The 25,297-nt window shown below is 38.0% G+C and overlaps 1 protein-coding gene across 1 annotated transcript in view; it reads left to right on the top strand.

The window, feature by feature from the left end:
* The window catches only part of AFF2 (AF4/FMR2 family member 2), a 335,698-nt gene that overhangs the window by 173,679 nt on the left and 136,722 nt on the right, over window positions 1-25,297 (top strand). The window contains exons 7-9 of the mRNA XM_046941145.1: window positions 16,367-16,459; window positions 19,503-19,539; window positions 19,808-19,859. Coding sequence (XP_046797101.1) covers window positions 16,367-16,459; window positions 19,503-19,539; window positions 19,808-19,859 — 182 coding nt within the window. The remainder of the gene's footprint in view (window positions 1-16,366; window positions 16,460-19,502; window positions 19,540-19,807; window positions 19,860-25,297) is intronic.

Below are 25,297 nucleotides of genomic sequence, written 5' to 3'. Positions count from 1 at the left end.
AAGCTAGCTGAGCAGGAGGTTGGCATTAGTCAGTGCTCAAATACTTTGCATCTTGGTGGTTTTGTGGGCCACGGTTGAACTGCTGGCAAGGCACAGGTTAGGCATGAGAGTAGTTCACTTGTGATGTAGACACATATTAGAAATGTGCTTTGTACTACCAGATCAATGCAAAGCAGACTTCATGCTGTTGGGGAGTTACTGGAGAGAAAAAGTTGATCAGACAAATGTACGTGAGTGTGCAGTGTTTCTGTATTCGGAAGGTGTTATTTTCTACCTGCGTGATGTATGGATATATGGTTATTCAGAATCTAAGGCAGCAAAAGATTAAACCTTTATCAGAACAGACAAGCAAGGTCTGATTCTAGCCTGCAAAAAAAAGATTTTCTTTACATGGTAGTATTAAAGAAATTATTTAGTAAAGAACTCTGAAATGTAAAATCTGATCATTATAGGAGTCCATTGCAGCTTGTTTACATTTTAATAATAATAATAACAAAAAGGATTACAAAAAGTATTCAGGAAAGGAGGAGACCGTAGTGCATCTATTTCAAACTCAGTATTCAATTCCATTCTTATCTCCTTAAACATAATATTTTAACATATTTTTGTAGTGCCAAGTTGAAACATTGCTGATTTCAATATTATTATATAGTTCTATTATCATTGCTTGATTTACAATTGCCACTAAAATTACTCTAAAATGAACTGATGTAATGAATATTTGGTCATGTATTGCTGCTCCTGGAGAGAATGAAAGGACTCTCATCTTCTCTACTAAATGAAAGTGTGTTAATTCTCATCGGTATTCCAAGCTCCCTAGCATGTCTTTTGCACAAAACCCAGCCCAACCACTTCTAGTTTCTCTTCCTCATGAGTAGTCCAGTGTATACAGCCATGCATTACATGCTAGGTGTGTTCACTCTTACTCATTACTCTGTTATGATGACAATATCAAAAACAGCTTTTAAAAAGCCAGTTAAAAAACAGAAAATTATCCAAGCATTGTCATTGTTTTGGAGGCAAAGATGATAGTAAGTTTCATGACTTCTGCAGAAGATCAGGAGCACACCCTCTGGAACTTAAAGGTTTTGGTAAAAATACGGGAAAAAAAAGTTGAGGAGGTCATGTTGTTTAGTGATGCAGAAGAAAGACCTCTATTGTACGTGCTTACAACCTTTTATACCCATGCAGCAACCCCCTGGTCACATGTACAAGCCAGGCACCTCATGCATGTTTACATCTGGTGCAAGTAGATGCTGAGATTGTTTACTCATTTGCAAGGTCTTTTGTTCATGATGTCTTCCTTTGTCCAACACTGTAAAACTACAGAGCCATAAGATTTCTACTCCAGATTTGTGGACTCATGAGATCTGATTTCCTGTCACTTTTCATCACTGTAAATAAAGAGTAACTCCTTTATCTTTGAGTGAGAGGGCTAGAGAAAATAGAGATCTGGATTTCTTAGGAAGTTTGACTTTCTGTATGCTCCCATGAACAAAAAAGAATGAAACTGGTGAACTAATCAGAAAATTTTGAGTACTTCTATGCTGTTTAATGTTTTGCTATGTCTGCACATCCTTCCTCAAATACCTTGTGGACTGCATTATTTATATTATTTAAAAACATCTTTAGGTACTTCAGAGCCTGCTCTGTGCCTGTCCTGGAGTACTGTTCCCAGTTCCAAAATGGCTGGTAACAACAAATACTGTCACAACATCTGAAAAACAACCCAAAAGAAAAAAAAAAACCCAAAGCTAGTATGCTCCTCTTACATATCTTGTTGCGAAAGTATTAAGCACAAAAATCAAGTCCTCTTTTGAAATATAGGTAATAGAATATTCCTCTGGTCTCACATTAATCATTTCTGTTATTTCATCTCATCCTGTCAAAATGAAACATGGTTAAATATGGGCACTGAGTATTTAAACTGCTAGCAATGTTGCCTTTCATTTAAGTAGATTAATAATGTGTACTCTACATAACAAATTGCTTTAGGCATAGAATGAAGACATTGAAAACATATTAAAATCAAGTTAAAATTTCTGAAATGAGTGCATGCTTTAGAAACAATTTTGGTATGAAATGACAAAGCCTATAGTTGTCTTCTGTGAGTCCTTTATCTCATTTGCCTGAGGGCAAGTATTACAGATTTAAAATCTTGGGTGGGAAGCTTACTGTAAGTCAGCACTACTGAAGAGGTTGATAGGACCCATGGAAGCTGAGTTGGACAGAGCTACAATAAACTAGACAGACTTACAGCATTTAAGGCAATATGGGGTTGGAAGATGTGACTAAATGAATCTTCACAAGGAGTTTCAGTTTCTGTTTGAAATTCTCTGAAGTTGCAGCTGGCCATGACAACTGAAACATTAAAAAAAGTATGGCTGCTGGTTAAAAATATACATATTTCCTTATACATATAAGGAAAGATTTTGAACTAGAGAAAAGAAAAAAAAATGGACCAAAGAGGGTCCATATACTTGAGAACACTGAGTTTTACTGTTTTAACTGTACCTGTCATGTTGCAACCTTTCGTGTTTCACATGCTCTTGTGGTTTAAGAAGGAAGGTGAAGAAAACAGGAAAAGGATGAAGGTACTTGGAGTAGAATTGAAGTTAAAGCTTTGAATCTCACTGTTCATCACAGAATCATAGAATCATAGAATCATTGAATGGCTTAAGTTGGAAGGGACCTTAAAGATCATCGAGCTCCAACATCTTGCAGTGGACAGGGCTGCCGACCACTAAGGAAGGATGCCCAGGGCCCCATCCAACATGACCTCGAACACCTCCAGAGATGGGACATGCAGAACTTCTGTGTGCAGCATGTGCCAATGCCTCACCACCCTCAGAGTAAAGAATTTCTGCCTAGCATATAAACTAAATCTTCCCTCTTTTTGTTTAAAATCACCCCCCCCCCCCCAACAGACCATGTAAAAAGTTGGTCCCCCCTTCCTGCTTATACATTCCCTTCAAGTACTGGCAGGCCACAGTGTGGTCTCCCCGGAGCCTTTTCTTCTCCAAGCTAAAGAAGCCCAACTCCCTCAGCCTTTCTTCTCAGGAGAGGTACTTCAGCCCTCTGAGCATCTTCTTGACACTTCTCTCCACAAACTTCTTAGGCTGGGGCCCCAGGCCTAGATGCAGACCTTTAAATGGGACCTCAAAAGGGCAGAGCAGAGGAAGGCGATCACCTCCCTCTTCCTGCTGGCCTTCTTAATGTGCTTCAGAATAAACTGAACCCAGGATGCTCCCAGTCAAGACAGTACCTAAGATACTGGTCAAAAAGTATTGCTTTTGGAGAGATCCCCTGTACAAGCAGGTGGACTGTTCCAGTGGAGGAGTGATATGGCAATGCCGTCAGCTTTGTCAGCCTCCATGGGTTTGCTAAAGCTGTCTAACATGGGAAAGCTGTCGTGCAAGCATCATCAGTCTTAAGTTCAAGTTGTTCCATACTCTGTAGGGAGAATAATTCCAAAAGTCATTTTCTGGGGGTGAGAGTACCTTATTTCTTTGATATTAAGACTTTTAGACATTATAGTCATCAGTATGCTTTCTGATGATGCTTTCCTTAATACATGCAGAAATTGTTTAAGCTGGCAAAATATAGACTATGCCACTTCACTCCTGCCAGTAAGTGACAGATATGGTCAATCTTCCTATCTCTCTGAACACCCTCTCAGTAAATGTTTGACTATCTACATTCAGATAAAACATCATACCTTTAATCTTTCTGCGTAACATTGGGATGCCTCTTCACTCCGTAGTTTCTCCTTCAGTGAAACGGGGAAGGAGATTCTCACCTCCATTGCTACTGCACTTCGAAGTTAAATTAGTTCCTAGCAAAATGTACTGGGGTCTTCAGTTGGAATTACTGGTGTTATAACTGTGCAAAAGCCAGGCTCAATCAGATATTCAAAATTATACTGCTTAATGTGGCTTATCCATTTCTATGGATAATTTCTAACATTTCTTTAAACAAAGTGTGTCATTGAATTTAATGGTCTGAGAAACCTTATGAACTTCCTATCTATTTGAGACATATATTTCAAACTGTACTTATAACTGTGTTTTTTAATGAATATTTAAGTCACTTTCAGTTTCTTAATACAGTATATGGTTTTTAATAAGCATTTTGAAAGAATGCACATTATGGATGGAAGACACTTCAGAGCATTTTCAAATTGTCACGTTAAAATTGTCACATTTGTTTAATTAGCCTGTAGATCCTGCCACACTGATTGATGTCAGCTTGGTAACAATTTCTTTAGATAGCTAACAAATCTGATCAGAATGCTTTTTTTTTTTTTTTTTTTTTTCCCCAAGGAATTTTTCACCTTTCTTTTTTATTTAAAAGCAGTCAGGCACCCAGTCTTGCAAAGGCAGCAGAAGAAAATGTCAGCATGTAGTATTAGAAAGGAAGATTATTTTAGTAGTTTCTGGCATTTAGGTGTTTGTTGACCACTGTTCAGAGGCAAGAGATACAGACAGACTACAGACATGAACATAAAGCTCCAAGCTAACTGCCTAGGTTTATGTTTAACATTCTGTATAGACTCTTCACTCCATTTGCTGTGTTGCTGTAATTCTTAGCAGGCTCCCAGGACGAGCTCACTAGAAACCCTACTTTCAGCAATTGAAAGCTCTTCTTCAAAGATTTTCTTTATTCCAAAGTTTTTGTGCAGTGTCTAAGCAAATATTGTTTTGTTGTTGAGGGACAGATAAATAAGACCATCTAGTGCTTTGAAGGGTGAAACAGGAACAACACGGGCATATATGCACTTAGGAAACGTATTGATGCTAATGGGAAAAAAAGGCCAGGTTACTGTTTCTCACATTTGCTATTGTCTCAGTGGATAATTTAAGGTGTGGACTAAATTTCACCTCTGGAGTCAAACTGGAAAACACTGGGTATTGTCTCTTGTGAGGAATTCTCTGAGATCTTCTGATGGAATTTATTATACAAGTACTGAGTGTTAAAGGCTCCTTTAGGTGTTGTAGACCTTGAATTTCTTTGTCTTGAGTATATCCTGTTGAAGTATACATTATTTGCATCTCATACCCCCAAGGTACAGCAACCTTTAAAAGTATTCTACTGAGGCTCAGAAGAAAAAAAAAACAACAAACTTTGTATTTGCTCTGTAGCAGAGCATTCCCAGTAGTTTGAGTTGGGATTTTGTGTGTGCTTTTGTTGTTGTTGTTGTTGTTGTTGTTAATTAGCCAATTAATCCCTTCCCACTTTCTCCAGCACTTTATCATTTTGAATCTATCTACAAGCCCTTAATGTATTCAGTAAGAGGCTTGAGCTGCCAGTTTATCTGGAAAAGGAGTGTTTTACCAATGAAATGAAAACTGGTGCTGAGAATTTTTTTCTGAAGAGCAGCCCCTTGTAGTTCCTGAGTTTAGAAAACAAACAAACAAAACAAAACAAAAAAAAACAGAACACAGCTTCAACACTAAACCATTCACTGGAGGCTTCTTTCCATGAAAATATTTATCACTCATCTTTTTTCTTGGCGATTGAGCTACTGTTGCTTTTAAAAGAAGTTGTTGTGATCTCCTCATTACCGTTTTGCTTAATATGATAAGTGTGAACTACAAGAAAGCTATCATGTTTGAAAAGAACCCTTCGGAATGTTATACTGACTGATTGTGCTCTGTGAAAAGGCTTAGACTGGGAATTTCACTAAGCGTATCATTATGTCTCCTTTTGCAGCAGCATTGTCATTTGATAGTGTCTTCCACTTAAGACAGAAGTCACTCTTCAAAATAAATAAATAAACAAATAAATAAATAAAGCCATGTTACTGCATCTCTTCAGCAAAGTGAGATCAACTGCTCTTTTTGGTAACTTCTTGAACATGATAATAAATGGCATGTTGTACTGAAAAAGAAAAAAAGTATTATCTGACAGATTTATTCCAGTTTGACTTTGTATGATAACTGCTAGTTGTCACTGTTTGACACCAGCTGGAATTGCAAATAACAATGCTGCTTAGAGATGACTAGCAGCTACTGGCCTACTGGGTGGTCTTTTCTAGGGGTTGCTCCAGGTTTGTTCCATGTTGCTCATATGATCCCTGATAATGTATTACTAGTGAACAACTTGCTGTTTCTTTTTGTCCAGCTAGCAGCAACGGCGACAAAGCATGTCATCATCTAATAATGCAAATATATAATTTTTAAGTGCTGGAGCACCAAACTTAGTGCTATTTAGTCTGTACTTTGCATCCTTTTCCTGTGGGGGAAAAAAAAAAGGCATAGTTTGGAAACAGGAAGATTATGGACTTTGCTGTTTTTCAGCCCTGTTAATAGAATTTTGTTTCAGTGTAGTTTCCTATTGTGTGATTTAAAAACAATGTAGGCGTGGAAAGCAATCCTCAATGAGATTATGTTAATCTGTTGTTCAGCCTGAATACACTGATTTTGAATGTCCGGACCATTCTGTGTGGGACCAGGTGTCCTCAGTTGTCACGTTTTAGCACCGGTTCTGAGCGGTTAATACTTCCAACCTCAGGCTCATAAGTTTTTAAGAAAAACTGAGCTGGGAAATGGGGAATCATAAGCATGTAACAGTGGGAGTCTTTCTAATAGAAATACACTGGAGCTGCCATACCTTAGAGGAGATAAAAAAATCCGCTAGGTTTTTTTTGGCTTCAGTAAGGCTGAAATGCCAACAAAGTTTGTGTTGTATCAAAACATACTCTGAAACACACATCTAGTTTTTCTTCACCTGTTGGCCTAGCAGGAGTGGATCAAAGGGCAGTGTTGGCATGATTTATAGGACATGCAGATGCAGGAGTAGATCTGCATCAAGGTACAAATGACGAAAATGAAATCAAGACTGAAATGCATGCTCTTTTCCAGAGACTAAAATTACTATAATAAATGCCAGGTAAGCTTTCAGGTGGCTGCTTAGGTCTTTCTGTAGGAGAAAGGAATTAGAGTGTTAAGTGTGAGAGGCTGCAGGGACTCTCCCTCTCTAACAGGCCAGAACCCATAGTTTACTCTTGGTAAGCACGCTGAGCTTTTGACCTTACAAAAAAATCAAAGTGCCAAATTAGAGACTACAATGATCAGGCTTCAAATTGAGCTTTTCTGACCATCCAGGGCTTGCTGAATGCCAATCAAGCTGGCTATGTTGTCCACCCAGGACTGTCCATCATATAGTCACTGTGAAGTTCCAGCACATTCCAGCACTGTCCTGGGTATGGCATAAGACAAAAAGTGAGGCAGCCTTTGCCCCCAGAGCATTCTGACTCTGATATAAGCACCAGGAAGGTAATTATACACTGTAGGGGTGAGTGCATTCTTCATGTAGTAGGGGACAAATAAGTCTTCAGCTGATACACATAGTGTGCTGGTAAAGAGAGCATCACAGAGATGAAGAAAAAGAAATGGTGAAAAAGGACAGCTTCTGTATGGGCACTTTTTAGCTTTTCTTGGCATGCACTGTGTTTCCACTTCAAACTCAGACCACCATTTCAGTGGCATTCCAATTGAGGTGTGGATGAATCGTGTCAGAGGAAAACACATTAAAAATAAATGTTACTCTGTCACACCCTCCCCGGGAAAACTCATGATACAGTACTGCTTGTGTGGCAGCATAAAAGAGATCTGGCAGAGTCTTGATTTTGTAGGCAAAAAAAAAAAAAAAAAAAAAAAAGCAGCTTTTGTAAAAGATTTCGGTGCATATTGTACAGCAGTGTGTGGTAGATTCATTTATTTGTATTTGATGAGTAACAACTTGCAGTCCAAATTTAATGAAGACAAATCATGCTTTAAGCAAAGGAATTCATCTTTAAACTCAAACAAGTTGCCCATCCTGGTTTCTTACTTTCCCTCTATACACTATTTCATTGTATAATTGATGTCCCTGTTTGAAGGCTAAAGCTGGTATCTTCTGGCACAAGTTGATGCTTTTGAATTCTGGAAGATTTTTAGATTGAGTTTCATCATATTGTCAGGATGTGGTTTATAAACCTGCTGCACAGGTCTAAAATGTAGTGCTCAATGTAAGAGGTTTCTGTGCTAAATCTACAAGATGTTTTACAGTTTAGCCATTTAATTTTGCCTGATAATGAATTTGGAGATGTTATTCTTTTTACTTGGTTGGTGTAAGCGGATCCAGAAATTAAATGCTTTTTTTGATAAATTACATGGATAAGGTCTTGTCATGTGAGTATATAATTTGCCACTACTATTTGTATGAAACAAAACAAAACAAAACAAAACACAAAAACCAGGAATTGATTATATCTGGCAACATAAAGGAGATGGTGTAATGTGTCATATAAATGTGTGTGGTTGTGTGCCTCAGGGTAGGTGCAGTCTTGTTTTCTAACTGTAAATTATAGTTTTGCTCTTCTCTTGGTGTGAACCCTAAGTTTCAGAGAAGAAAACAGGCAATTCAAGACATGCCTTTTTGCTTGTGAAGCTTGGGATGGATGGAACAAATTACCAGATTCCCTTAAACAAGTGCCAGCAGTGAATAGTTTCAAAATACGGTTGCTTATTTTCTTGGAGAAATGTTGCCAATGTTTTTTTTAAATTGCAAAGATGAAATTGCATGTTGGTATTAGGAACTTTTTAAGGAACTAACTTTTTTATTACTTTTTATATTACCTTAACAAAGGTAATATACCTTTGTTTATATTACATGGCTGTACTGCCAGGATGTTACATTGTATTTAACAGATCGGTGCACTCTTCCTGTCTCTTGGGACCCTCATAAAAATTATATATGCCATTCCTGTATATGGTTACAAGTATCATTTTGAATAAATAAAATCAGTGAGATATGGCTGTGCATCTCTGTGTGGATGAGAAGCTGCCAAGAACAGGAGGTATTGCATTAGCTGTGCTGTCTGCATCAAGACCCTGATACTGTGTACTGGGCAACAGCATGATTAGTTTAGTCACAAAGAGTGACAGAAGAAAGACACCTGGCTTTCTGTAAGTGGGCTTAGTATTCATGACCTCAAGTACCTGAATATTCATGGGGAGTGTGATTAACTTTTCATAGAATCATAGAATGGCTTGGGTTGGAAAGGACCCCAAGGACCATCAATTTCCAACCCCTCCTGCCACAGGCAGGGCCACCGTCCTCTAGATCTGATACTAGACCAAGCTTCCCAGGTCTCCCCATGTCTTGAACACCTCCAGGGATAGAACATCCACAGCCATTCTGGGCAGCCTGTTCCAGCACCTCACCACTCTCTCTGTTGGGCTTTGTACTTGATGTTAACTCAGTATCTAGTTCTGGATACCCTACATGGCCCAGGATCTCACAGATTCCACTGTGTAAATTCCACCGAAGTCTTAACTCTATCTCACCATATAAAACTTCTCGTGGGAGCTCTTCTGTGGGCTTCCTGTAAGGTTCTGCTTCATTATTTACACTTGCTTCTACATTGCCAATTATGTTCTGTGAACCCTCAGTGTTCCTTCTGCCCTTTACTTGTGAAAATCACCTAAGCCTGACAAGAGTTGAGATACAGCTTCTACGCGTCTTGTTTGATTGCAGTCCATCATAGTGGTGTTTCTACAGTAGGACCCTTAGGGAGTTCTGCTGCATGTTCCTGAAAATGCCAGGACTTTGTAAGAAGGTGCTCAGGAACACAAAACCTGGTGGAATTGAATTGAAGGACTGTCTTGGGCGGGGTGAGCCAAATTCAGGGTAGTTTCTGTCCATACAATCTTCCTGGGATCTGTCCTGAACAAAACTACCTTGATCCACCTTGGAGAGAAGCATCCAGCAAGTTTCAGAAAGGAGCCTAGGCACGTTCTGGTATCTGCACAGCATCAGGGACCCACTACCCAGCAGAGAGCTAAGCCATTTGGTAATGTTGACACACTATTTTATAGGCTGTGGTTACTTTTAGGGCTGTGTCAGACTTGCTAAATTGGAAATCTAGTAATGGGTTCATGTGGTGTAGCTTCATTACTCTCCCTTGAAACTGCCTGTTGAGCTCAGATACCTTCTTACTATAATGGTTAGAGCAATAAGCATATCAATCATGATTTGCTATTTTTTATTGTCTTCTAAATGCTCTAAGCAAAGATGATGACTGGTTATTAGTTATAAAAACTACAGTATGAGGAAAATATATTGAAAAATGTGAAGCATACGGGAAGCAGAGAATACTAGGAAACTCAACAGAAAATGTCTATATTGCTATCAGTTTCTTTCTGTAAACAGTTCCCAAATGTTTGCAAAGGAGAAAAGGGAAATATTTGCTGTAATGTTTTTAGTCAACCTTTATTAGTTTTGAAAGCAATTTCTATGTTCATTTTCACTACATATCATTTCAGTCTGTCCTTCCCCTCCTTATTAGTATGCAAAGGAGTAGGTGTTTACCATGGGAGGCAATGGAATGCATCTTGCTCACCAGCTGAGCAAAGGGAATCATTTGTTGTCATGGAGAAAACTCACAAGGTGAACACTGTGTTTTTAGATTGTGGTCAGGGAAATGGCTGCTTTTTGTAGAATAAACTCTAGCTCTGTCATAAGAAGCTCGTGTGTGCATGCACTGTATTTCCAAATAGTTTTCTAGTAACTTTTGGTACGGTAGCAGGATAGAGTTTAGCATGACAAAGACATCGTTACAGAAGAAAATATGTGCCACTGGTGATAAATTTGCTAAAGCATTTACGTTAGTAAAAGGTTTCCAGTAATACTCGTGCCAGGAGAGCTCTCTTTCTCTTGGAGGTCATTGGTCCATCACTGAAATCTTTATTTATCTGTTTTCCCTACAGGGAAAAATATCTGGAATCCCTTTGATGCTGAGAAGTATTTTAAATGCTGAAACACGATAATCAAATCCATATCTATGAACTAATCTGTCATGTCCCTACTAATACTGTCTTAATGTCCTAAATCCCTTCCTAATGAAGCCTTTGGCACAGTATAAACCAGATCAATTACCAGTCAGTCTGTTCCCAAGTGTTTATGTCAATTTTCCATTCCTTCAGAAGGAATATACGTGAAAAACAACCCTTAGTTTTATTGTCTTTGTGTTCCGTTAGGCTTTAGTATAATTTGTTTTTATTTTTTTTATATATGTATATTTTATATATATATATATATAAATTCTTCCCATAACCCTTTTCCCCGAAGGTAAAGGGTTGACATAGTTCTTTGCTCAGTATGTGTCACATACATAAAACATAGCTGCCCCTCATGCTCTACTGGCTTCCTAACAGGGAGAATTTGATCAGACTTGTATAAATACTGAAACTAGGAAGACACTGAAACAAGACACACTTTTTATTAAGATTGCATTGATGAACAGTTAATTAAACATTAATAAATCATTAATAGAGGCCTTAATAAATGGTAAGTCACTTGGCTATCTTTATTCCATCAAGGCAATAGGTTGCTTAGCACCAGCTGTAACATTAAGTTTGTAATAACCTTGGAACATTTATTCATCATATATTAATTTTTTTCTGAACTCAACTTTAACATACTGTGTAACCAAAAATCGGAGAAAGTTTGAAGCAACAGATTTAGCTAAGATCTAAAAGGATGGAGTAGGGCAGCTGAAAGAGAAAATACCCAAAATAAGCTCTGTTTGGCAGCAACGATGTGTACAGGGTTGTTCTTCCTCCTTCTCCCTGTTCCTCTGTCTGTCCTGTAATGGGCAAAGATTCAGTGCTGAAACTGCTTTTGTAAACTCCAGTGCTAAGGAAGAGAAAACCACCAGGATTGTTTCTTTCTTCTCCATTTTTATGGATCTGCTATCTACAAGAGGCAGTAGGGGTAGCCAAGAGAGATCTGTCAAGCTAAGAAATGCACTGTTGGGCTGTGTGCGATCTTAGGAATCCCATCATCTACTACACATCCCTGTCCAAGTGCTGGAATCATTTCTACCCAAGCTGTTCCTGACTGATGGGTGCAAATCTGTTCTTAAATGTGCTTCTACAAAGATGGAGACTGTGTTGCTGCATGAATGATCTGTTTCAGTGCTGCACTGTTCTTACTGTTAGAAAGCTTTTGTGTGTGTGTGTGTGTGTCCTTCTGGCTGCAGTTTAAGTTTATATCCACTGTAAAACTGAAGATTATTCTCTCCTTTTGCAACAGCCCTTTCTGTAATTGCAGACTGTTCTCATGTCTCCCCTTGATTCTCCCAAGGGAAGTAGCATGAGTCTTAGATCTTGGGAGACCTCAAATTAGATCAGGCTAAGCAGTTTAAAGTACAATATAGAGAAGAAGCTGCTTCAGGAAGGACGCAATGTACATGATATAGCTGCTTTCTTTCCTAATGGCCTCCTAGATCCAGGCTCTGTGCTTTTACCTGAATTTGAAACACAGCATTTTCAGTTTGAGCAAGAAGGAAATGATGGAAAAATGAAACGCAGAGAAAGGAAATAAATCTGGAAGGTGGCTATTAATTTTAGTGACAGATTTTGTAAAGCTATTTACCATATGCTTCATATCCCCTGCACTCAGTTCCTTAGAAACAGGCAGGTTTCAGTCCTTCCATACTCCTTCCTTTTAAACCCCAATTTGGACCTATACCTCTGTTGTACAATCTGTAGTTGTATTTTCAGTGATTTGTTAGAGCTCTTCTGCATGTATACTTCTTAGTTACCTGCCTGAGGGCTTTTTTAGCTGAAAAAAGCAGATCAAACTGAAGAGACAAGCATGCCTAGCTCATATATAAGTAAAAGACATAGATTCAATCAAAACATATTTAAATAGTTTTCAGGAAGGAGAATGCTTGATTTTACTACCTCAGAGGACCACAGTGACTTTCAAGCCAACAAACTGTGCAGGTTTACTTTCTCGTTTAATCTCCAGGTCTGTAAAAAATGCATCCTTCCACAGCAGTCATCTGCTGACTGCAATAGTTAATATGATTTTGGAATTACTTTAAGTCCAAACCATGTGAAAATAAATCCTAACTTGATTTTGTGGGATTAATCGGTTTCCATTAAATTCTTCTTCAAAGCATGTTGTGTTAATGTTACTTCCAGGAATTTCTAAATACTTCCAAATTTGAATTGATCAAGCTTTTTTGTTCTTTTAACTTTCCTTGGGGAAAAAAAATATGAATATGATTCTCTTGTAAGGTGTTTACAAATAAAGATGCTTATATGTACATCTTAACTCAGCCCCTCTAAGGTTGCCCAGGGAGGCTGTAGGTGCCCCCAACCTAGAGGCACTCAAGGCCAGGCTGGTTGTGGCTGAGAGCAGCCTGCTCTAGTGGGAGGTGTCCCTGCCTATAGCAGGGGGTTGGAGCTAGATGATCTTAAAGGTGCCTTCCACCCCAAACCATTCTATGATTCTATAATCTACAACAAACACACTTCAATTAAGTGGCTCCTTACTTACAATATATTGTTACATAAGTTACAATATATTAAAAGATAGCTATATCAGAATTCACAAATCAAACAAAGTAGAGCTTTGCAAGTACTTAAAGATGAGGGCCATCCAAAAGCAATCAGGGCATTGCAAAGAATTTTGAAGCCATGTTGATGGTTAAACAATTGACATGCTTTCCTCTTGGGCCCCAATTCTCCAAAGTAACGTGCATGTGCTTAAGGAACAAAGTAGGAGAGTTAAGCAGCCAGTCTCATCTCTGCAGTGTGAGGTGGAGGTTTTGACCCTTCCCTGAAGCCAGTTCAGTACCATTTCTGTATGTCATTCTGTAGCTCAGTGGTGCTCTGCATGAGCATAATGTGCAGTTGTGTGGGGTGGGGGCATAGCGCTGCAGCCAGTGTGCTCTGTTGTTAACAGTACAATAGCATGTATCTGTAGGCATATTTCTGTAAATACCTGTATGCTGTCTTGTTGCCTCCATGTATGTAATGTTTCTTTATTTGCTGAACTTTAAACCTTGTGTTGTTTTCTGTATATGATTCTATCTGAGATGTCCTATTGAATAACTGAAATAAAATGCTACTTTCATAGCTCGCTTGTACCTTTGCAATACACTTTGGTGCTCACAAGGTCACAAATTGAACACGTGGATTAGATAGTTGTGACGTCACCAAATCTGTCATTTGCCTGTGACCTCAGTGGAGTCAGGATCTCCTACTTTGTAATTGAATTTCCTTAAATAATAGCAGAATCATTTTTACTTTTTCCCCTGGTTTTACATTTGGTTGTCCCCTAACAGGGAGATGAGTAGATTTGCTTACAGTTCAGACCACTGAGTTGGTTCTCAGTGGATGCTAGATGCATTTCATCAATAAGTATTACAAAATTTTTGCTGGTGTCACCTTCGTATGAATCCTAGGCTCTCTGTCCTTCCTTTTATTCTTGGGCAGGAAGTGACTGAGATCAAACCAATAATTGCAGCTCTAGAATATGCTTCATTTCTGCCTTCAATCAGGCTGCCTGCCTGTCCCTCTTTTAATTATGTGATATAGTCTCTGTTTCATCATTTTGTTATGAAGAGATTTGCTACAAAGCAGCCTCTGTAGCATAGCCTTTGGCGGAGGCATACAGGATTTGGTTTATACCATCTCAATGAATAGCTTAATGCTGAATGCTCAAATTTTTCTCCACCTACTTCTGTGTAGAAGTTAGAGACAATCAGTGCAACGTGCTTCTCATTGTCATGCTGAGCTGCTGCAGACTCACTCAAAAGGGATAAACCATTCATGAGCTGTCCCATTCCTTTTCCTTGCCACAATTTGAGCTTTGGGCAATGAAAACATGCCCTAGACATCAGCACCTTCTTCTGTCCTTGAGATATCTGCTGAAGCAGACAGTAAAGCTTTGCTGCAGAAACAGCAACACTAAGAATGGAAATTTAATGGGCTTCAATAAAAAAAGCAGTGCCTTGCAGAGGTGTGGGAGAAGTTTACATACCCACTTGCTTGACTGGGGTCGGTAGCACGTAGGTTTTCCTGCCTTTTTCCTTACCTATGACATGGGATTTTTGAGGGACAACCTGAGACAAAAAACTTGCTGGCTGTGTCTTCTGTGAAATATATAACCACATCCAGCTGTAGAGCAGGCCATGCCTGCAGCCTGAATGCATCCACTATGCTACCCTTTCGACAACAGCTATTTTTAACAGAATTATTTATATTATGCATTATGTTATTTGTACGGTGTGTTATTTTCACTTGTGGAGCATTTGCACCGATGGTCATTGTACCTGCAGATACCTGTGCGCTCAGAAGTTTTATTGTGAATGTCCTGGGCTTGACTAGTGTGAAGTAGCAGCTGGAAAATTCAGTTAACTGCAGCCAGGATCATGGCCATTGCATGCATAACTTCCTAAATCAAACTCACTTTTACTCAAGAAAGAATCAGTTGTGAGACTGTAGGCAATAAAAATAATCAAGATGAACAGAACATCACCAGAGACAAGTATTACTGCCTGTCTGAATATTCATCAAGTTAAAAACAAAGATAAGAGATGATGCAGCAGCATCTATCATAAAGCATACCCATGACAAGGGCATTTATAAGCTTGACCTAAAACAAACTTTTTGCAGTTTCTCTATTAAACCAACTTTTCCCCTCTACTAATCATAAACCTCATTCCAGTACAACTGGGGTGATGGTTCTGGGCCTTGACATGAGGAAGCCCGGTATTCACTTTCACCTCTCTTTGTATCTCATAGCCACAGGCACCTAGGTGCTTTCTTTGAAGACAGTCAGAACACATACATGTGCAAATGATAAGTCAAGACATTAATACAGAAAATGAGTATGTTAGTATGTTTTTTAGATGGTGTCTTTTGCAGATCTTCAGCAGAGATTTGAGCTTCCTAGTAAAGAACAGGCTTCCTGTGTAACTCCATACATGTCACCTAATCTCTCAGTCCCTCATTTTAAAATGAAATTGATAGTGCTGTGGTAGAGTGACACTGCATATCACTCTAAGTAGCTGTTGCCAGAGCTGTGAGAAGATGCTGTGGTACTTAAAGCATTGTCCCCGTTCATTTCTATGCCAGGCATTCATGCTGCAAGCCCACTCAAGATTTTTCTACACATGCCTCTGGTTAATTTTGCCACTACCTAATGCACAGCCTTGCATTTTGCCACCATGCAATCCTCTGTGGGTTTGCACCTAATACAGTCCGGGAGAGACCCCCTTCCTGCTCGGACATTGAAGGTAAAAGCCTCTTCTATGCTTATGATGAGCTTAACAGACTGACCAGGAATGTGGAACCAGATACCATCTGAGGAATACACACATGGTCAAAATTTTAGTGAGTGAAATCCATCCTCACCCTCTTCTCCAGGAAGTAATGCCTGGGGTGCAGCTATGATGTTCATCTACCACATAAGGGGGGTGATCATGCTTCCTTAGGCTCTTGGGAGAATAAATGATCATTTTCCCTCTCTCTTCTTCACTTACGCAAATTTGTTATCAAAAGCATGTTTTTTCCTTCTCTAGGAGATGTCCCATTCCTGGCCTCCTCCTCTCACTGCTATTCACACTCCTGGAAAGGCTGAACAGACCAAGTTTTCTATCCCAAGCAAAGTACAAGTAAGCTATAACTAGTGACCCAATTAACATTGTGTTCTGCTGAGTGTTCTTCGTTGGAGAGCTTATTTTTGTAATTTGTTATTTTTGTAATTTTTGAATTCCTAAGGCTATTTTTAGTTGAACATTCCAATGTCCAACAATCAGACTGTTTCTATTAGTAGGACTGTATATTTAAAGCTGCAGAAGTTAGCAAAGTGAGTTTTATCTCACATTAAAATAGCCTTTCTACATCCAATATAATGCCTTTTGTTTGTTTTTGTTTGTTTGTGTAACGCAGTGGCTGATCATAGAATCATAGAATTGTTCAGGTTGGAAAAGACCTTAAAGATCATTGAGTCCAACCACAACCTAACCATACTACCCTAACTAACAGCCCTTCTCTAAATGATGGCCCTGAGCACCACATCCAAATGGTTTTTAAACACATCCAGGGATGGTGATTCCAGTGCTTAACAATCCTTTTGGTAAAGAATTTTTTTCCTGATATCCAACCTAAACTTACCCGGGCTCAACTTAAGGCTATTTTCCCTTGTCCTGTCACCTGTCACCAGTGAGAAGAGACCAACCTCACTCTCGCTGTAACCATTTTTCAGATAATTGGGAAAGAGCAACAAGGTCTCTCCTCAGCCTCCTTTTCCCCAGGCTAAACAGCCCCAGTTCCTTCAGTTGCTCCTTGTGATTGATTGCATGACGAAGTTTAGGCTGCATGGTCAAATTCTGGTGAAATTACATTTCTGCTTGTGCACAGTGCTGTGGCGTGTCAACATGCATGCTCCGAGGACACATGGTTGCAAAATGCATTGCGTAGTATTGGTCCTGTTAAAAGCATGCACTTGACATTTGCCACATCCAAAGCATGGGCCTGGAGACTACCTTGCAGTTCACCTCACATGCAGTAAATTGTTAAACTGTATTATTTGAACATGACTTCAGCCCAAATTTTGTTGTTGCCTTCTAGCTGTGATTCTGGTAGAACAGTAAGAGATCGAGCTTGCACCCAGAGCAATCTCAGCCAGGGATAACATTTGCTGGGACCTGAACACCTGTGAGCTGATGATGTTTGGGGATGAGGGGGATTTCCCCTGGAAGGGAATGTGCACCAGACTGACATGGAGCTACATATATTCTAAGGGAAGGACTTTGGAAAATAGCTTTTAAAGCCTCACCGGTACTGCTTACAGTCATGTCCTCCTTTAGAAGCTGGAACATGATTTTCCTCTTACTGATTTTATCTATTTGACGGATACTCCCCTGTCTGAAATGTAGCCACCGTACTTAAATGGAAATTGTATGAAATTAGCAGTATCTGTGGCTCCTTAAAAATAACACAAACAGTACCCAGAATGTCTTATTTTGATGGAATATGATTGTTACTCTTCCAGCACTGTCAGTGTCAGTGAAGTTAACTGCTGCAGCAATAAACACCATAAATCATAATCATACAAGAATAGAATCCTCACTGTAAATCTGGTTAAATTCAGTTGAACTTGTTTAGGTGAAAGTAGATTCCTACCTGTGTGAATACGTATATAAGTGAGAGTGGAGGTTTTTTTGGCCTGCAGGAAGATGTGATTTTTAATTGATACTCTGTTTTAATTTAGTGTTCTGTTTTTGATGGGTCATTCGGACATGAGTCCTGCAGACTGCTGTTGTCTCCATTGACAGCTGGATAAGCAGAAGTTCAGAGAAGCTGAAATTTTATTGTGCTTTTCTGTTCCTACTGTTTGCTTTGAACTTTTAATATCCATCGTTAATATCCAACCTTAATATCAGTGTTTATAATTTCTGGACAAGCTAAATGTTGATCATAAAATTCTTGACCATATCACTTGAATATAAGTTCAGTTATTTGAGCTAGCAGTTTAGGAAATGTAAGCACATAAATATTTCTGGGTTAGTTAGTTTTACCATAAAACAAAACAAAACAAAACAAAGCAAAAACATAAATTTCTTTTCTGAACACCATACTAAATTATTTATAGCTAGCCAAATTATTGATATTAGACATACCATGGCTAGGTTCTGTGACCACTTAACCCAGAGACACACTATTAGAGGTTTTCAATTTAACTAAAAGAATAAGTATCCTAATGAAAAATACATACAAAAGACATGATTACAAAAATGGAGTTTATTGGAAAAATTTATCCTGTTGAAATTCAAATCTAAAGTGCCATGTTTACTCTTAGGGCACAAATTACTTCACAAGGGACTGACTGACAGCATGGTACAATATTAGGAACTAATAATGCCCTAAGAGGAAGTGCAGTGAGAACTTTAATGACTTTTACATCATACAGAACTAACACTTCCAGCAAAGTAGTGCTTGGCTGTAAGGCGATGTTGTAAATAACACCTCAATTTGAAATGATCAGACTCTGCTTGGAAGGAAAGCTGATTACAATCACTGTGGACTGTAGAGCCTAGAGAAAAACTAAGCAAGAAACCACTGTGACATGAAGGTAGATTAGATATTGTGAGCCAACAAAAATCCCTGCATTAGCATGCTCAGGGCTACAAACCAGATTATTTTCCAGTGTAGAGTTGTTTCCACTGATTTCATTAGAAATGAAACAGTGTCCATCAAGCAAAGAAATACTTATTGTGTCTCTATCAAACCCTGTGTTTCACAGCCCAAAGAAAACTGCTGTGTCTATCAAGAAAAGATTACTGTATTTTCAAGCAAAAAGATCATAAATGAAAGGCAGTGGTGTTGAATTTACTGTATTTAAATTTGATGTCACAGATACATCACGTTTGTATATGTCCATGGCTAAGTCTGAAAAAGGTGGGGATAGAGGTTTACGGCAGCTGGGGACAAGCTGTTTTCTGAACTACAGAATTGTCCCTAACTAGTGCTCTGTCTCCATGTTTAATGTTTTTTTAAACTAATGTCACTGGTGTTGCCACGTGATCCGTTCTCTGTACCATCTCCTTCCTTATTTGCATAATGCTAGTGTCCTCAATCTAGCAAGCTAAGATATATCTTACCTTCTTCATCTCATGTAACTAATGCTGACATTTTGTGTGTTCTTCTTTATAGGACTCCCAACATCTGACCTCAGGATACAATGTACAAAGTAGGTCTTTATCATCCTGGCCCTAAGAGTCAGGGTCTGGTTGTTGTTGGTTTTTTTTTTTTTTTTTTTCCTGATTAACATCCTTAAATCAAAGGCTAAAAAAATGCTTTCTGTGGTGCTAAAGCAGATCAGTTCCATTTTTTATTACATGTTATGCATTGTGGCATGTTGTGAAACTGAGTATAATTTGATGGGCTGACAGCTTTGGGTGCATTTTAATTCTACAGTAATCTTTTGACATTTGAAAATGTGTTTCCTTTGTTTGCAGAGTGGAGTGATCCAGGAGGGAAAGTTGCAACTAAGTCAGTGACACAAAAGTCGTAAGTATTATTATTTCCAGCTTTACATTTTCTTTCAAATTTATCACAGAGAATGAGCTTATTTCTACAAAGGTAACTAAAATCTAGCTCCACTCATAGTGTTGTCCTGGTGTTCAGGTGTTCTCAGTAGTCCTTAAAAATTAGCCATAAACCAGTTTTATGTTTTCAGTGCTTATTACTGTTTCTTCTTTTTAAGCATTAGCTAACAGAGCTGTGTATGAAAGATGAGTTTATTAAGCAGAAATAATGCTGATTTTAGTTGCACAGCTTGCCAGAATTAAATCACTTGTATGCTTCTTTCATCAGACTCTAAGCCTCTTAGAATAGAAAATGCAACCCAATGAACAGATGATGCATGAATTTTAACGTTTATACTTGTAAAGAAGAGTTAAATGCATAGTACAGAGAGAAACTACTAGCTGGTGTTGAAAAGTGGGTCTTGGGCTTCATACACATTGAAACTGCTGAAAATCACAGATGATCTATAAATATGACAGTGGAAAATTGTGGAAGAGCTAGTTTTCCACTGTGTTAAACCATTTTTCTTTTGTGCTTTCCTGGTTTAAGACTGTAATAACGTGGCACTGTGTTGAGATTGAACTGTTGCAAATAGGAATTAAATACTTATTTTGATAAGTAATTTGTTGTTTTGCCACTTTTTAAATATGTGAGCATGATTTCAGTTTAGGGCTGCTATTTTATTTCTGTGTTCAAGTGTTTTAAACTACAGAATGCAGAACTGTAGCAGTTTAGCTGAAGTTTGTGTGAGTACAATTTGCTCATTTAAAATGACTTCAAAATTATTCTAGTGATTTCCCTTTAACCCACTTAGGATGCAATTTTGACTAACTTCATATAGGTGAACAAAACTCAATGGAGAGATAACTTTTTTTTTTTTTTTTAATTAATTAAAGTATATTGATTTTATTGCAATGTTGTGTACCGGAAATAACTTGCTGGAATTCAGGGATCTGTTTGCAGCTGCATAAAAGATCTGGGACTAGACCGCTGGTATCCAGTTCAATGATGCACTTAGTAATCTCTGCAAGTTCAGTTCTTTATTCCTGAAGTCACAAAGTACTCGACCAAATAAAGTTAGTTCTTTGAATAAATCTTTGCAAACTAATTGGGGAGGAATGTGAATGATAAATACATTATTTTAAATGAATAGCATTTGTTAATGAAACTTAGAATCAAATTAGTGCTTCCCCTTTTCTATTTTGATTTCCTCGATGATTGATTTCTGATTTTTTTAAAGAATCTATCCAATTAGATGCTCAGTTCTTCATAGCAGAATAGGTATGTTCATGTTTCAGAACATGTAAGTGGCCCAAACCTAACACCAAGCACATTCTCTGGTAAAAAATAAAAATAAAAAATATAAAAGATAAAAAAAAATATTATCACAACTTAAAATGATTTTTCTCCTAAAGAAAGTGTATTAGGACTCTACTGCGAAAAAATATTTTAGTGAGCATACTATAAAATACAGTATTTCAATAGTTTGTAACTAACAGTAATAGACTTGTCAATCATGGTTTATAGTTATAAGCTGAATTTCAAAAGAACAGTACTTCAGAGCTCAGTGGTATATAGTGCATTTAATGGGGCCAAAGCTCTCTATAGGAAGCCTGATATAAAACTCAAAGACACTGAGTACATTTTATGAACTAGTTGCTCTCTGTTCTGCTGCTTGATCCAGAATTCCAGTACTATCAATCAGATTTCTGCTGCAATGAACTGCCTTCTTATGGTAGGTGATAGATTTTACACATGAGAGATCAGAGCTGCAATAAAGTTACTTTTATTTTTAGCTTCCAAATGAAGATCAGCTAACCCATTACTATCACTTTTTCCCTTTTACTGCAGAAAAATTGTTAAGGTAGCTTCCAAGAATTTCCACAGGGCTTTGTGAGGTTAGAAGGCAGTCCACTGTGAGACTTGGTATTACGAGGCCAATTTGTTTCTTTAGATCTGCATGTGCAGTCATCATCATGTTCAACAGGAATTATTGTACACTGGGACATAGTTGGACATAATGAAATTAAAGCAGAAAGTGGGGCAGAAAGACATAATGGAATCAAGTAGTTAGAGCTGGATAGTGTGATCTAAATAAACTCTGATACACTGACAACTCCTGTGCTAATTGTGTATTTTAATAATTCAGTATTTATCAGAATACAATTGTATTAGGGAGGACTTAATCTTTCTGATATTGGATAGTGTCAGAGATATTGGAGTGTATGAGTAAAATTTCAGTCCAACGTAACCCCAGTAACATTTTTTGCTATACTGTCAACCACACCGCATGATCTTACTGATTTCAAAACTGTATCCCCCACCAAATCTTCATGTGTTTTACCGGAGACTGAGAGGGTCGAGTTGTTTGGCTCCAAGAAGCCTCCTAGGCTCTCGGAGACTGTATTTCAGCCTTCAAATACAAGTGGGCTTACAATAAAGAAGTAGAAAGACTTTTCCTTGGAGTATGTAGTGACAGGACAAAGAGTAAAAGTTTTAACTAGAAGGGAGTAGATTTAGATTAGATGTAAGGAAGAAATTTAATATGAGGATGCAACCAGCAGTAGAACAGGGTGTCAAGGGACCTGAAAGTGCTCAAAGTCAGGTTGGATGGGACCTTGACCAACCTTGAGCTACTCAAAGATGTCCCTGCCAAGGGCAGGGAATTTGGAACTACATGATCTTCAGAGATCCCTTCCAGCCCAAAACATTCTATGATTCTATGATTTCAGCTTGACCAAACCTGACTGGTTTTATATTTTCTCACTGATATTCTTTATTAGAGATCTTTTTAACATGGACATTCTTCTAGATGTTTTCCTTAAGTCTTAAGTCATATTTTCCATTTATGGTGACAGTCTTATAGATTCCACTGGTTTCCTTAGAAATCTGTAGGAATTCATACTAATGTGCTTGCCCTCGCTGTATCACTGTGTTATACCATGACTAATTGAGTCATACATGCAGAATGAAGATGCTTTGCCTCCATGATCCTGTATTCTGCTCCAGCAGCCAAGCTGCCTGTATCTCATTACAGAGTTTGTTTGTAGAAGCACTGGCATTACAGAAGATCAGAACAAAGGGATCATGTTGGGTTTATGTCGAAGTTCTGCACCTACATTGTACATGAATGATCAGGGGTATTTTAAATGATTCATGTATCTAGCCTCAGATCTTAATTTCTACTCAAAAGTCTTGCAAATGAAATTTTGAACAAGTTTGTGCATGAGTGTGTGTGTACCATGGTGGCTTTTTAGAGCTGAAACTAGGCTATACAAAACTATGCCACTTGGCTTCCCCCTTTTTTCTTTCTTTCTTTCTTTTTTTTTTTTTTAATTTATATTCTCTTTTGTTGTTGTTGTTACTTTATTTCAAATTCCCTGTACTGCTCCATGGGGTGCTGTGTCAGTTTTCAGCCAGTCTACTCTAATTAGTTTGTTACAAAGCATAGCAAGTAGGAACAGAAAAGGTGCAACCAATTGCACTGAGAAGGATTTTCTGTCAGCTTTCATGCATTCAAGGGTATATACTCAGCTCATGACTTAAGTTTCTGTTATATAATTACCACTGCAAGTATGTCATCCTCAAACATCCCGTTCTTTTGTTCTGTTTGATTTTTAGCACTTGGCCTACCCAAGACCTTTTTAATAAAGCACATCCTGTGTTTCGAAATCATACTTCAGAGTAGTCATGGTTAGTTTCCATAAAAGCCCAGCGAAAAAGAATAGTATAAATATAATGGTATTCTTCCCTTTTCATAAAATGACTTCCTATACTTACTGTATTAATACAGTATTAAAAGGCCCGTCTCAAGGGCTGGGTGAACTGCCGGAAGCCATTAAAAATGTAGAGCAACAATTTTTATGGATGAAACAAAAACAACTTATTCTATTTTCATAGTGTTTTTGTGCTCCACTGTACTTAATGATACATAACCTGTGTGGAGGATAGAAGAGCAGCTAAATACAGAGGGTTCAAAAAACAAAACAAGGAGCTAAATACTTTTATGTGAAATTTCAAGACCCAAAAGTTACACACCACTGGATTCAACTGTGCCAAGGTTTTACTTCACAGCTCTTAAACCATTTCAGTAAATACTAGTGCTTTTCTAATCCTATAGATTATCACAGTACTTCATGGAAAAGTGTTTGAAAATGGAGATGTGCTTACTGACATGTATTTTTCCTAAGTATCTAATGGATTTTTGGAAGTTCTCCACTCTGTCAGGGGAAGTCACATGGGAGCATGCAATCCAAAATTTGGCAGCATGTTCAAGCTATGAATTAAAGGTAATTCACAGTTTGAAATGAATCAGCATAAAGTCCTTATGAAGAGTAATCAGACATCATGAGGATTTTACACCAAGGACTGCATATTGGATAATGCTACAACGAGTAATGTTGTTATTCGGAATGTTCAAATCAAGTGCTGATGAATTCTTAATCTTGAAAGGATTCAATTTTAAAAACCTGACGTGCATTCAGTGTTGATGCATGATGTCCAGTTCAATCACGTTAACCAAGCAATATTCATCTCCATCTGAATTAGGAAGAATACATATATATATATAATTTTATATCTGTGCTCCAGTCACAAACCAATCCAGATGTAATACTCTCATGAAGATGAAATGTCAGTATTTTTAATTACGGGTTTTAATCAATGATATTAAAGCACAAGAGCATCAATTGATTCCACCAGTGGTGATAGCCTGCTTTCTTTTATAGTATACATTCATTTTCACTTAGCAAGTGTAGCAAGCTTTAATCACTGGACTAAGTACTGCCTGTTTGTTAGAAGTGGGAAGTTCCAAGGATATTCCCTCTGGGTAAACTGGGAAAGTTATGAATACAAGGGACTTACACTATCATGTACAAATTATGATAAGTGAAACAACACTGGCATTTAATTGAAACTCCAGTAGTCTTTAGAGAGCTGCATTGCACCGTATTAAAGGGACAAACAGAAAATGAAAATAGAAGGTCTGTCTGGTAAGATATCATTCATCTTTCGTATTTTGTTTTGTTTTATTAGTTAAAGGTTTCCCTTGTATCCTCTTGCTCTGGTAAGTTCTGAGGAGTTACCACCTGGGATTTGGATCAATGATAATCAGTCATGATTATATCTTTTTATTCCTCACTGCTACAGGTTTCTCCTATTGAGCACAGTACTAAGTAACCGGGACTAAAACATGCAGACATTTCCTATGGCCAGTTGCTTATAGAAGCAAACTCACAAAACGTTTTAGCTGTTAAGTACTTTAAAATTCAGCGCCAATTAAAAGCCCCGTATCCATGAAAATGAGTCTATTATTCAAAATAATTTCTAAACTAGACTTCTAATTTGTTTTCATTATTCAGCTTGCTTGCATACAGTTTAACCTTCCTGTCAAAGTAAAGTAATTTCCTAGTACATTCTTT

Source organism: Gallus gallus, chromosome 4 (genome assembly GCF_016699485.2).
Source record: "Gallus gallus isolate bGalGal1 chromosome 4, bGalGal1.mat.broiler.GRCg7b, whole genome shotgun sequence".
Taxonomy (NCBI): Eukaryota; Metazoa; Chordata; class Aves; order Galliformes; family Phasianidae; genus Gallus; species Gallus gallus.
This window is presented reverse-complemented; position numbering and strand designations above follow the sequence as displayed.